Here is a 13,792-nt window from a genome sequence, read left to right as displayed (position 1 = left end):
GAAAATTGCTAATAGTAAAATGATAAATGAAAATTAGAAAAATCATTCGCAGTGGATTTTAAGTGTGGTAAAATTGTACATCCATTCAACATGAAACCACAAGTATCACTAGAATTTAGAATACTCTAAAATGCTGTCTAACACTTCTAATATCTCTTTTTATTTGTCACCTGATGTCTCTAATATTATTATGTCAAAGTATCGACTTGAAAGGTTTCCCATCGGTCTTCCCATTCTACCAAGGGGAACTCCCTTTCTTATATCCATGGTTGACGTCTTAGGTGCTTAGAGTTGAGCATCATTTGATGAAATCGAATGTTACTCTTCAACTCAAAAGAAATGAACATTAAATGCTAAATTGATGGATATCATGTATCCCTAAATGATTCCAGTTCTTCACTTTTGCGAATGTCACATTGGAATATGCAATTATAGCGTTCAATGAGCTTATCTGTTAAACGAAAGTTTAAAAATATACTTGCAAGTGTACCCAGCAACTTTCGACTCGATGTGCACGGTTACAGCGCCTAACTACCTAATTGCGTTGCGAGGCCTTCGGTGTTTGTTAACCGTAAGTTTAAACAGCATGCATGAGGCGTTAAATACACGCGGGGAAGACAGAAGTCACACAGAAATCCCTATAAATTCCGAACAAATATTAGACGTGTTAACGAGCGAAATCAAAGGAGAATAACTTTACTTAATTACACGTTCGTGGTGATCAAAGCGACTTGATCGCGCGAAACTGCGATTAGACCGTTTTTATACAACCTTAACGAAACTTTAAACGGACACTCTAGTGCAACGTTTAGAGATCTTAAAGATGCGGTGAGAAGAATTACAAAGGAAAATGAAATAGTAGAGCTAAGGCTTAGAAGCTGCAAAAGTGGAGGGATATTAATTCTGATACGAATCTTTAGTTATACCTTGTTCGAAGTGATTAACCTCTGAGTATATCTGCAAGTTTTTAAATAAGAAAATATTTTTTCCTTTAAATTTACACGATTGCTAAAATATTGTCTACATTCACATTTTCACATCTTTCACGACTCAACTCACAATGAATTGACACTCTCCTGTAATGCTAATCTGAAAATTCCCACCAAATTCGAAGTGCAGTTTTAATTTACGAAGAACAGAAATGGTAAAATGTGTGAGAATAAATTTAAAACACCATGTCTGTCAGCCATAGTTTTGCCCCGCACAAAAGGGTTCCAACTTGCAATTACCAAAATTAAGCGTTATTCCAATCTTCTCGAATAAATATTCACCTTATCCATTTGTCCAGCTGCAGAATAACTCTATTAGAATAATTTATCGAAATACCCGTTCCAAAATTATGCTGTTAACAATTATTTAACTTAATACCACCGAAATTATACTGTTAACAATTATTTAACTTAATACCGCCGAAATTATACTGTTAACAATTATTTAACTTAATACCACCGACTGCCTAATAACGAGGCAGACGCAAACAATATCCAAACAAAAACAGAATAATCCCCCCTCAAATAATTCCCCATTCATCCCCAAACAAATTCTAATCCATTCGTAGCGACTAAAAGTTTATACATTATTCATCATCCGAATGAAATCGTGCCCCACTCCGCCAGTCACCCTTTTCTTCCAAACGGATCTTCGTCTCCCTGCCCCCAGCTTCTGGCCAGAATTACAGTTATTGGACTTCCGTAACCAGCGTGCCTGATTGTTGTCGAGGCTCTTGCGGAATCGCGCGCCCTCCCCGCTCTGTTCCAGGGGAATCCCGTAAAAGAATGCTGGGACACGAAACCCGCGAGTCATGAATAGATGAGAGGCAGATAAAATTGAAAAGTTCGCCGCGCTCCATAGGGATCCTGTACACACGGCGCGGGCTGTGGGTCGTCACTTTCGGCCACTGCCGCCGAGCTTTCGCCCGGTGGACAGGGCTTAGAGTTCCTCCTCTTCTTTGCCGTGCCGGGATTACCGTCGCCCTGCTCATAACCGGCGCACATTCAACCGCGAGAACGTACCAGCGGCCGCCACGATTTCCGATCTGACCGCGCAGAAAGAGCCTCTTTAGCACTTCGCCTCTTGCACTTCGGGGGTACGTGACCCCGTGCCGCTTGGCACTTTTAATCACCCCCCGCGCGATCCTTGCTGAAAGAACCGAGATAAGGACGACGGAGGCCGCCGCGTTGCGTTAAAATTCGGCATCGCCACCTCGCCGATCCAACGCTAAAACGGTTTCCGCAACGCTCCAGATCTTGCTGGTCTGGCTGGTGATGTCTGCTTCTACTGCGGCCACAACTTGTGGGATTACATGGTGGTTTCGCTTTGTGGAATAGGAGTATGAGTTTTGGGGGGGTGGGAAGAGATCAATTGAGGGGTGGAAGGAAGTTCTGTGTTTGGGATTCGAGGGGGTAGTGGGAAGATTGGGAATTTTTTAGGGGGAAGCTTTGTGAGATGCACGTGTGGATTTTATATGTTCGTGATGGGTTTTATTTAGCCTTGGAAGATGTTAAACGAAGCTGGAAATATTTATTTTTAAATCAGGGTTACTGTTTAGTTTGGTGTAAAATCCAAAAATTGTACAGTATCTCTTTAACGGAAGATAGTATAAATATTCTGGGGATGAATTTAATTTTAAAAAGACGAGATGCTTGAGATGTTATAATCGCAAGAAAGTTGGAACGAGTTAGGGTATCCAAACCTAGGGCGTCATGAAATATTGCACAGATTCAGTGAACTCTCTAACTTTGTACTCACTCTTAGAACTACTTTTTTCTCATCACCCCGATATCTTGATACTTTGACTGTCAGAACACTTTTAATAAAAGCATCAGTGGGATCCTTCGAGTGCATCAACAAATAGTGAATGTACTCCATTGATAAATACATATTTATTTATTCACCTAACTTCACCACCTAGTTACCCCTTAAGGGTGTGTAAACGCTGAGTGTTATTATAAAAAGTCAAAACAACTTTGGCATAATCGGTATGCCTCCACCTTAGAACAAAATTATGTCCCCCTCCAGAGCAAACTATGCACAAAGGCTGATTCAGACACGTCCAGTAATTTAGTCTAGTAGCGAGTAATTTAATAATTTACCATTGTTTTCCTAAACTACTCGACTAAATTTTAGTGTCCACACAGGATAAATTACTAAATTACTCGCTACTCGACTAAATTACTGGACGTGTTTGAACCAACCTTAAGAGACGAAAGCTCCGCACCTTCGTCACTTCATATAACATTTTCCATTTCCCACTGCATGTCTCACATGACAGTCAAAGTGTTAACATCGCCCAGCGAATTACTCAACAATTCAACCGTTCGATGTTGCTTTTTGAACTAACCATAGTGCGAAATTTTCCAGGCAACCATCGCCAGGATCGGGTACAACCGGTACGTCGACGGTTTCCTCGAGTGGTCCCGACGGAGATAATGGCCAGAGCATCGGTTTGTACCCAGTGGGCAGCGCGGGTCCAGCTGCAACGGACCCAGCAACGACCACGCCCATCACGACCACAGCAACGATGCCATTGGTCACGTCTGGCATCGTTGCTGGGACAGGAACGGGGCCCAACATCACCAGAAGCATGTCAGCACCCACTGCTCCAAGGCCAGTTGTGCAGGTGACCAGCACTGCCAGCACCCCTGGGTCCCAGAGGCCCAGGTTGAGGAGGAACATGAGCCGCACGGAGGCTATCAGGAAGTAAGTTCGCTATTTCCTAGTATAATTCACTATTAGCAGTTCAATATCTGTTGGTTCTATCCAGAGTTTGGTATTAAGTAAATAAAAAATTATTTAAATAACGGATCAAATAAAAAGTTAGTTTAACTTTACATTATTTAACGAATGAAGTTAATTTTTTTATTCGAGGAGCGTTTCAACTTCAGCATTGAATGAATTTTGTTAGCGACAGATAGTAGGAGGGATAAGATGATTCATGCTCGTAAACTTTTCAAAGGTGTCAGAAAATTTTCTTTTCATCTAATAGTTTCAGAAATATTAGGCCAAATAGATATTTCATCCTCAATTTTGAGGGATACTTTTTTACCCTCTAGATATGGTACTGGTAGATAAAAAGATGTGCGAACTACTTTTTTTAAGAAATTAAATAATTATTTTATCATGTATTAATTTTCGAAATAGCTAAATATATATTTCATTCCCAATTTTGAGGGATATTTTCACCCCCTAGATATGGTACTGGCAGATAAACGAATATGTGTGAAATATATATTAAGAAATTAAATAATTATTTTTTCATGTATTAGTTTTCAAGATATTATGCTAAATATAGATGTAACTTTTCAACTTTAACTATAACTATTACTTTAACTTTATGTTTAACTTTACCTTAACTTTAACTTTAACTTTAACTTTATTCGACGTCAAATAAAGTTAAAGTTTAAGTATAATTTAAAGTTAAGGTTAAAGTTGAAGTTGAAGTTGAAATTAAAGTTGAAAAATTTATTCGACGCTGAATTTGAAACGTTCGCCAAATAAAAAAATTAACTTTATTCGTCGAATAAATAATCCCGAGTCAACTTTATTCGACACATGACAAATAGTATTTTTAACTGGTATTCGTTATTCGAAATTTTGTTGAAATAAAAATTTTGCCCATCACTGGTTCTATTAAACAGAATAGGACATCCCAGGATTAGGATGTTTTATGATCTTATGTAGATCGAGAGATGGTATGAAGAGGTTACATTGTATCTGTAAGCTTGGGTGGAGGTTTCGAAGTTCAAATTTGAAATGTAATAAAAATCTCAGAACATAGTTTCTAATATTAGTATCAAGAATTATAATTATTATGGAATAATAGTTGGGAATTGTTATTGAAAATGTTAGATATAGATTCTGATTTTATAAAAAATAAATTTCTTTAGTTTTCTGTTGTGAAAATGGTCACATTCATCTGGATTAGTCAGGTATAATGAGCTGAGACACATTTCGCGATCCCAGAGTTTATCGTTCCAAAGTTTTTAGGCGACAGCCAAACAAAAAACGTATAGAAGCTTTCTGCTGTACATATTAAGATTACCCTACTTTTTTAGAAGTGCAATTTTGCAGCATGTTCTTTAGCTATAAAATAATTGTTTTCGTTATTCTGCGTTCAAAACTATAAGGGAAAAATATTCACGAAATTAATGCTTCATGAGATACTTCAAACTTCTTAATAAGCCATATTTTATTCAAGTAGGAAATTACCTGTTCCTGGCATGAAATTTGTATCAAGTATAACATTAACAATTTTCGCCCTCTGCGCCCTTGAGCTTCGAACATTTTCAAGAACCCTACGTAATATCTAATAATTAATGAATCATGAGATTCCAAACAAATATACAACAGCTCAAGAAATTGTACACTGTTTCAATAAAACATAGTATTAATAGCATCTTCTGTTTCGCTGAAAAGAGCAGTAACAATAGCAGCTCTGGTAGTTCAAGTGTAACAGGACGATATAAATTCCTAATCATCCTTCTATCGTTGAACGACTTCGCGACCAATTTTCCTTTCACCAATTTCTCGATGAAATAACGCGGCGGGGATGTGCCCGCGGAGAGAATCTGTCGAGCGAATAACACGAGCCGGTGCTTTATTTTCTGTTTCAGCTACATCAAACGCGAAACTGCGCAATTCTTCGGCGTGGACGAAGAGTCTGAGACGGTGGAGAGACAAAGATGGCTGGATCGAAGACGGAGAATGGCATCGAGGAAATACGGTGCCCTTGTTCCGGAACATAGACCACCGGATCCTGATATTACAAGGGACGTGCCAGATACCACGGATGTGCCAGAGGTAAGTTCGCCGGTTATTAACCTTTCGTATTTGGCTAGCCAACGTTTGACAAGTTTCAGAAAGCGTTCCCCCCCGAAACCATTTCAGACGTAGGTAATTACTTTTTCTAGACAATTTCCTTTCCTCCGGATAAAAAACTGTAATACTCCTTGTACCTTGTGTCAGAGATAATCAACCCTCACTCGTTTACTTCGATGCGCTCTGGTAGATTCGAAGACATCGCCGAGATGGGAATAACGCTTCCAAAACTCGATGGATAAATTTAAAATTTAAAATTTTCAATTTTTAACTGAAATAGAATTTGCTATCTCACAAACCACTATTTTCTGGGGATTTTTTAGTATTCTTTTAACATTACTCAAAATTCTTTGGAATATTAGTAACACAGTAGCAGAATTTTACATTTTCGTACTTGTTAATTAAAATTTACTTTCATATAGTAAAAAGATGAAATACTTTAATTTGCAAATGGAAAATTCATGTCTGATTTGAAGCGTAGGTATTACCATTGGATTAATCATAAAATTGATGAAAATTATTTATACCGCATTCTATATGTGTATCCTGAAATACGAATGCAAACTTTCGCTGTTCGCTCTTTTATTCGAAACTCTTCAAGTCTGAAATGGTTCTTCGTATATTCAGGACTGCTTGAAACAATGTAACCCTGGTCCTTAATTCGCCTCGGGCAAACGGGTCCGGCTCGAACACCGAGTTATCGGTACACGAAATGATTTCCATTAAAACTTCTTTAGAACAGAAACGCGACGCGTTTCGCAAAGTTTCGTAATTGAGGGTGAAGTGTAGGTACTTTTGCTTACTTTTTGCGACATACAATTTCTGCAAGTTTCGCCCGGGATTCTGCGAGGAATTGTGCCACAAAGTAACTACATCGCGGCACACAATGGGACGGCGAATACTGCAAAATTTTATTGGAAAACGTAGAAACTTCGCGATCTTCGACAATGTCAAATACAATCTTGTAAAGTAACCTTGTCTACTTGGAAGCAGAAAATGAGTTAGTTAACTCGCCGAGCTGCAATGCTTGCGCTACTACCGCCACAAGAGTGGCTTGTAAATGAAAATGAAGGCGGAAAATGTTTCACCTGATGCTAATAAAAATCGTTCCCTCAGGGTGTTACATTGAGAAGATGGCAGCAACCGGTGAGGCGGAAAGATTCTGTGGCCAGGATGACGCTCTCGGGTCTCCATTACGTCGTCGAGGTGAGTTCCTCCACTTTAATATATCATTAAACCCCTCACGATTACTATCCAACAGATTTCCTCATTTTCCATTAAGGGGGGAATCTTATTCTTTGTGCTAAAAACTTAGCAAAATTGGGGATTTTTTTTAAAAGAAACTAGCGATTCGATTCATCTGAAATTTGAACCATATTTTGAGGCAGCTTTGAGGAAGCAATCGTTTTTTTTTTATTAACCCTTCGTTGACACTCTGGGTGTGAGCCACCCATAAGCTGATTTTGACGCTCTGTACCTTCTATGTGCAAAATGAATACCTTTTCTCCAAAGCTGAGTGACAAACTATTTTTTCTCTCAAAATATTATATCCGAGCAACAACTCTGTAGATTTTTAGCTTCTAATATTGAAATTTGTAAAAGTTACAACTATTTAAAGAATTTCTTCGGTTTTTCTCGGCATGTGGGGATCTAGAATTTTTTCACAAAAACTGTGATTAAATTTTAATGAAAAAAAACTATTCGAATATATTCTACAGCCCCTAAAACTGATCCATGATTTTTTTGATCGAAAAAGGAGGTGTGTCAACGAAGGGTTAATTTTTAATAACAAATATAGGAATTATACACGATCGACCAACACGCCGCGCAAAATTCGTCGTCCGCTGGTGTGCATGATATTTATCTTCCTGGTAATCTAAAACAGAAAAATGAAACGGCGTTTCACTGTATACATATATAGCCATAATTTGATGAGCCAGAAAAAGATACAAAAATTTGTTGAGTGTGGAGAGTTTTCAAATTGAAAGGTCTGAAGCGTTAACTTTTGCTATACAATTTTGCGCCAATTTTCTTAGTAACCAAAGAAGTATATAACTCAGCGCTGTCCAGCCTAGGGGCTCCTCACGCGGCTGGTTCCCCTTCCAATCTTTCTTTCGTGCAGCGTGCCTTCCTTTGTCAAGGAGACCGCGCGACGCTAAGAAGGCTGCCATATGACGGCAGTGATGCCAGAATCGTGGGGGACAATACACCGACTTTATTATTAAAAATTAAACTAGAACCTCTTCAAAGATGCATAAATACATGGTCCAAATTTCAGATTATTCGAATCGCTAGTTTCTTTAAAAAAAAATCTAGAATTTCGCTACGTTTTTAGCTGAAAGAATAAGATTCCCCCTAAAGTCAAAACTGAAATCGAAACTCTTCAAAATACTTCAAAGCAGCACGAATACTTTTAATCCCCAGAAATGTTCCTCCCTCGGAAACAAAACAATCCTGCGTTATAATCGCAAAAAGTAGATCACCATAAATCCTTCCTACCTCCTAATAGCGACCCCTAATTTCAACCGTCAGCAGAAACCCTGCTGAAGGAAATGCACAAGGTCGCTCCACGTCAAATCGACGACTTTTAAGTCATCGCTTTGCATTTAGCAATGATCAAGAAGGCCTCCCTACGTTTCTCGATACAAAATACCTCCCTCCGTTTTGTTTCCCTGTTATCGTCGATGGCAATGAAATTGAAGGAGCAGCCAGTTAATCACCGTTTCGTTATCGTTCATCGATACTCTCGGCGGCGAAACGAGGCTAAGCTTCCTTCGTGCTAAGTCACACGTTCCCACGGAAGTCTGTACGATCATTAAGCTAACGAGGTAGCGGCAGCCCCCTTCCGGTTTTCGGGCATCGTCGCACATTGGGGTGGCTTTGATATCGGGGGGAAGTTGCGCCAGTAAGTTAGTAATTTCGATGCTGCGTTAATTACTGACCGCCGAGCTGCGTTGATTAGGAATTCCAAGGGGTTTCCGATTGACGAACGAGCCGCGATTTCTTTTCACTGTTTCTTCGAAACTTCTCAGCCCCTTTCCCACCATTTTATTCCGCTCGGCGTGGTGAAATTTAGACAAACCTTGAACGTATTCCGGAATGTTTCGCGCTCCCTGGAATTTCCCTCAGCCACGCGTGTCCACGAATCCCCTTTTTCCTTTAATCATAATTCGGAACGAATTTTCCATCGATAACCACGGAATTCGATTGGTAATTCCCAACTTCGAGTTTTAAATTCCAGAGATTTCAATAACGCTGTAATAAACGTTTCGCCGGTGTAATTAAATTTCAAAGTTGCGGCGTTTCATAAACTCCGCGGCGAGCAAAGTTTGTTCATTAATACGAATTAGTCGAAGCCTACGGGAAGTTGCGTGATTTCTTGGAGCAAGTGATTTGCGAATAATAACGCGAGAGATTGTTCGAATAGTTGCCAATCGGGAGGTATTTAATTTAACCGCGGATTTTTGGCCGAGATGTGCTCGGTAGCTTTTTTTTTATTAAAACATAGTTGAGACTGGACAACAAGTTTCCATTGAGTGAAACAATCTCGCTCTCCGAAACTTCTGGGGGTGGTTCTGGTGAATTTTCATCTCTACAACCGGCTGCGAGTTATCTCGTATCTTCTTGCTTAATTAGTTTTTTTACTTCGTTTCGGATTCCATCCTAGATGCTCCCGCGGAGATATGAAAAGACGTGCTTCCGGAAACCGAATAAATGAAGCTCTGGAAATTAATAGAGGCGCTGAACGCGAGAGATTTAATTTTTTCCCTTTTAGCTAAAGCCTGTTGGAATTACTCAACGCGATTTAGGGTGGTCGTGTCGTTGTTCCACTCGTTCCATATCTGAAATAAAATCAAATTGTGAGACGGAAATGAATCTCCAGCAGCACATCTCCTCATAGAAAAATCTTTCTCTGTTCGTTATTCAGAAATACTAAAGACAGAAATAGAAACGAATTTACACTAAAAAAATTGTTAATCATCGACGTCGACGCGGAATTAAAAGTAAGCTGAAATTCTTCTCGTTTCAAGTAGGGAGTAATACTGTTTCTTTCTTGTGAGATTGAACCGTCATTGCTTTGTTAGTTTAATTCAGCAGATGCGCCAAGGTGGATGATTGAATTCCGGTTAATTGCACAATCTAGTAGCGCACAGTGAATAGTGCTCGCGAAGCGCAGGAATAGTCGAGCTCTCGCTTTTAAGACAGTCTTACGCGAGCATATCTCGTGTCCGACTTCCAAGGCGGAATGACACTTCTGTCGCTTTACGCCGGACTGTGAACATAAGCTGAGAGTGAACAGGCAAAGAAAGTAGATTTAGACTAAGAGACAAAGGACAACATGTAAACTCTGTTTGACACTTCCCTTCGGCAGAATCCTCCACGCTTTTCTCTGTCTGCTCGTTTTTACATCGTCTCTGCAAAGGGGCGAGCAAATAGACGTATTGCTTTTTGCAACAGTTATGCCACGTTTAAATAAAGCAATTTACCTTTCATTAAATTTATTAGAGCCGCGGGGCACACTGAAAGAGGACGAAGTTTATCGTGGTCGAAATGAGAGACGTAAAAAAGTTGCGTCACAGTTAGGGTTCCCTACTCCCTAGAATCCACGGTGTTACACTGAAAGTCATATCATTGTGTAAGAAATAACTACTAGAGTGGAACGAAATATAGGGGCAAAATATATTTTTATTAAACACGCCCGTGGACTGACCAGAAAAAATTACAAAAAATGACATATTTAAGAAAATAACGATGCTTGAAGTTTGAAATCACTTTTTCCGTATATTTTTCGCCATTTCAACGGCTTTAAAAATTACAAATTTTCCTTTCTTTTTAATTTTACGGGACTGTCCACGAGCCAGAAGTATGCTCTTGAAAATAAAAAAAGTTTCAGTCGAATCGGATAATAACTTTCGGAGATACAGGTTCCACCGATTTTGAGAACACTGTTTCGAGAAAAGCGCGTTTAAAGTTTTACGTGAGCGTCGAGTGGCCGGGTGTTACCCACGCATTTGCCGCCACTAAAATGCCCGTAACTTCGGGAATTTTACGAATTTCAAAAACTCCTTTTAAACCCGTATTCCTAAAAGGTTGAACATTCGAAAACTGCAAGTAAAAAAAATCGATTTTTAGACCGGAGCCTCCCCTTAATTCAATTCCTTTTCATTCGTTATCGAGACACCGAGCTCTGCAATGAATCCCATACTATTAAACGGCAAGCATCTTCGAACGTTCCTAATCGTTGGCGTTCGTTATTAATTTTTCGCCAGTTTTCCAACGGCAGAATTTCTGAACGACGCAGATGATGGCCCGAGGCGTTCCCGCGGGCGCCTCCACCCCAGATCCTTCGTGTTTAACCGCAAACATCGCGAAAATTGGAATTCTAATTGGATCGCGCAGAACAATAATCGTTAGCGAGGGTCGCCATTTATTCGGCGGACGCGGGATTTCACGACCCGTTCGTCGAATTCTCTTGTCCGGCCCCATTCCCCGTTTCGATTTTCAGATAAATCAGATATGTTTGTGCTCGACGGGACACACGTGGAAGAGCTGCTCGAGGAACGATAGAAGCCGGGCCGATTACAGGCGTGCCGAATCCGTAGGCGAATTAATATCGCGCCGAGAGATTTGTTTTATTTTAATTATTATTCGGGAATCGAAATCGCGGGGACGATAGATGAAATCCGATCGGAATTGATAACGTTTCTGCGGCGGTATTGCTTGTTGATGGCGGTTCAACAGCGGAGCTGTTCCAACAGCTAACTTGGTAGAAACTGGTTGGCAGTGTTAAAAAGAACTGAATTGATTCTTAATAAATCCGTGGGTGTTATTTTCGCTGAGGCGAATTTCGCCCCCATTTTACAATTTTTAGGAATAATTATTACTACGAAATGGGAATAAAAAAGTGTCTCTGCGACTAATGTAACTGGTAGAGGGAATGTTGAAGTACAAATCTACATTTTTTCAGATTTTTAAACTCATTGTAAATATGAGAAAAAAAATCATAACGCATGAACAAATCTGTTTGTACCTTGTAGTTATAGAGTTCGTTGAATTTCGAGAGAAAAGCGAGCATCGCGATCGAAATGGAAAGACAAAATCACCAAGACTTCGTTCGCTGTTGTTGGCGTACAGAGGCTTTGTGGGGGGAACGAAAAGCTCGTAAATAATTGCTCGTGAAAGCTCTTCTTTTTGTGATCACAAATGCGAAAGGGACGCGATAGGGTCGATCTGTGTAGGTTGAATTCACGTATAATTACGAGATTATTGTTTGCTCGGGGACATCCTGTCATGGAACTAAATAAATGTAGATCCACGTTGTAATTTCGACGGGCAGGAAGGAAATTGATCCCCGTCAGGATTCGGCTATTGTTCCTGTATTCGAATGCGCCCCTATTGTAGCGGTATTCCGCCTGTTCCCTTCGACCTCGTGGCTCCGTGTCGCTCTTTATTACCTGCTCTTTGTTCCGACTACTTCTCTGCTCATGACGTGTAAATAGTATCGCCTAATATTTAGTATTTAGCATACAGAGTGTAGACGGAGAGAGGAGAAACGTGGAGATTTTTTTCTCCATCGAGATTCAACATTCGGCATGTGTTCAAATTAAATGAAAATTGGAATATGTACGAAATTGATGGGAAGGTGTATTAAGAATTTCAGAAGAAAGATCACTTAGGTCTGAGGACTTAGAAATATTTATTATTTTAAGTTATTGCTTGAATTAAATTTAAACAGTGAGGATTCTAATAAAAAACACTATATATATTTTATTATAAATTTGGTATTCAGAAGTTTTCACGTTATTTAAAAGAATTGATGTTATTATAGTATGCTTTCTGTTGAGTTTATTTTTTGGTGACATCTCATAAGGAAACACTTCGAAATTGAGACATCAAGAAATTTGTGAATGCTTGGGAATACATCGAGAGTACCTGGATAAATAATACTTTATTTTCTTTGCCACTATATTCCAATCCTCGAATATCGAGCTCTTTCTCATTGGCATTTTATTCTTCGCGAATATAGTACCTACATATGAAAGAACTTAAGGGGTCAGTCCACTGTGAAGTCGTGAAAAATTGTGATATTTTAGGATTTATTTTTTAGCAAACGGAATGTCCAACGTAAATAATGTTTTGTCTACTTATTAATACACTTATTGACATTATAAAAAAAATCTATCTTAAATTTTTAACAGTGTTTTTTTTTAATATATATCGTACTGATGTGAGCGCCTTGAGAAAGCGATGCAGCGCTGGTGCAGGTGATTCCGGGAGAACGACGCATTTGAAACAAAAAAATTCAAAGTGTGTTGTAATCATTATGAGCGTGGTTATCGCCGGAACCAGGATTATGTTTACTGATAAAAAATTAACAAAATGACGGAGGTTTGAAGTTTAAGTGTCGAAATACGGTGAATTTTTCAAGCATTTTACCTTGTAAAAATTATGAAATGGTTAATCCAAAAAGGTTTCCGTGGTCACGGCCATAGCCACTGATATTCTGAATAACGTGTAAAAATTTCAGACTGATTGGTCTAATAGTTATTTTGCAATCACCTGCACCAGTTGAAAAAAAATGTTGTTTTGAGATAATTGCGTTTTATATGTTAAAACAAATTAAAAAATTCTTTTAAATTTTTTTTGTATAATATAAGAGTAGCTTAATAAATACCAAAAAGATTTATTGCATTATATGTTGTATCTATGCAGAAAAAATCTTTAAAACTAAGTTAATTTTTCAAACCGTCACAGTGGACGCAGAAGACGTCTTCATTATTTTATTAAAAGTCACCTTCTATTTACAAAAGTATTTTCTTATCGTATTCATTTTAATGTCGGGCAATTACCATTAACATTCACAAATCTCTTCCAAGAACACGAAAAAAGAAAGAGAAGGCAGCACCTGCCCAACGAAGAATAAAAACAAGAATCCCAAAACCAATCTTCAATCAATCAACACTTTCTCGTGGAC

General features: G+C 38.9%; 1 protein-coding gene across 6 annotated transcripts in view; it reads left to right on the top strand.

The window, feature by feature from the left end:
• Rho-5 (rhomboid-5) overlaps positions 1-13,792 on the top strand; it is a 371,266-nt gene that overhangs the window by 320,145 nt on the left and 37,329 nt on the right. For all 6 annotated transcript variants that reach the window (XM_076823763.1, XM_076823764.1, XM_076823762.1 and 3 more), the window contains exons 4-6: positions 3,361-3,699; positions 5,613-5,799; positions 6,934-7,023. In XM_076823763.1, coding sequence (XP_076679878.1) covers positions 3,361-3,699; positions 5,613-5,799; positions 6,934-7,023 — 616 coding nt within the window. The remainder of the gene's footprint in view (positions 1-3,360; positions 3,700-5,612; positions 5,800-6,933; positions 7,024-13,792) is intronic.

This window comes from Andrena cerasifolii, chromosome 12, assembly GCF_050908995.1.
Source record: "Andrena cerasifolii isolate SP2316 chromosome 12, iyAndCera1_principal, whole genome shotgun sequence".
Taxonomy (NCBI): domain Eukaryota; kingdom Metazoa; phylum Arthropoda; class Insecta; order Hymenoptera; family Andrenidae; genus Andrena; species Andrena cerasifolii.
The sequence above is the reverse complement of the archived record's forward strand: the minus strand, read 5'-3'. Positions and strand labels throughout refer to the sequence as shown.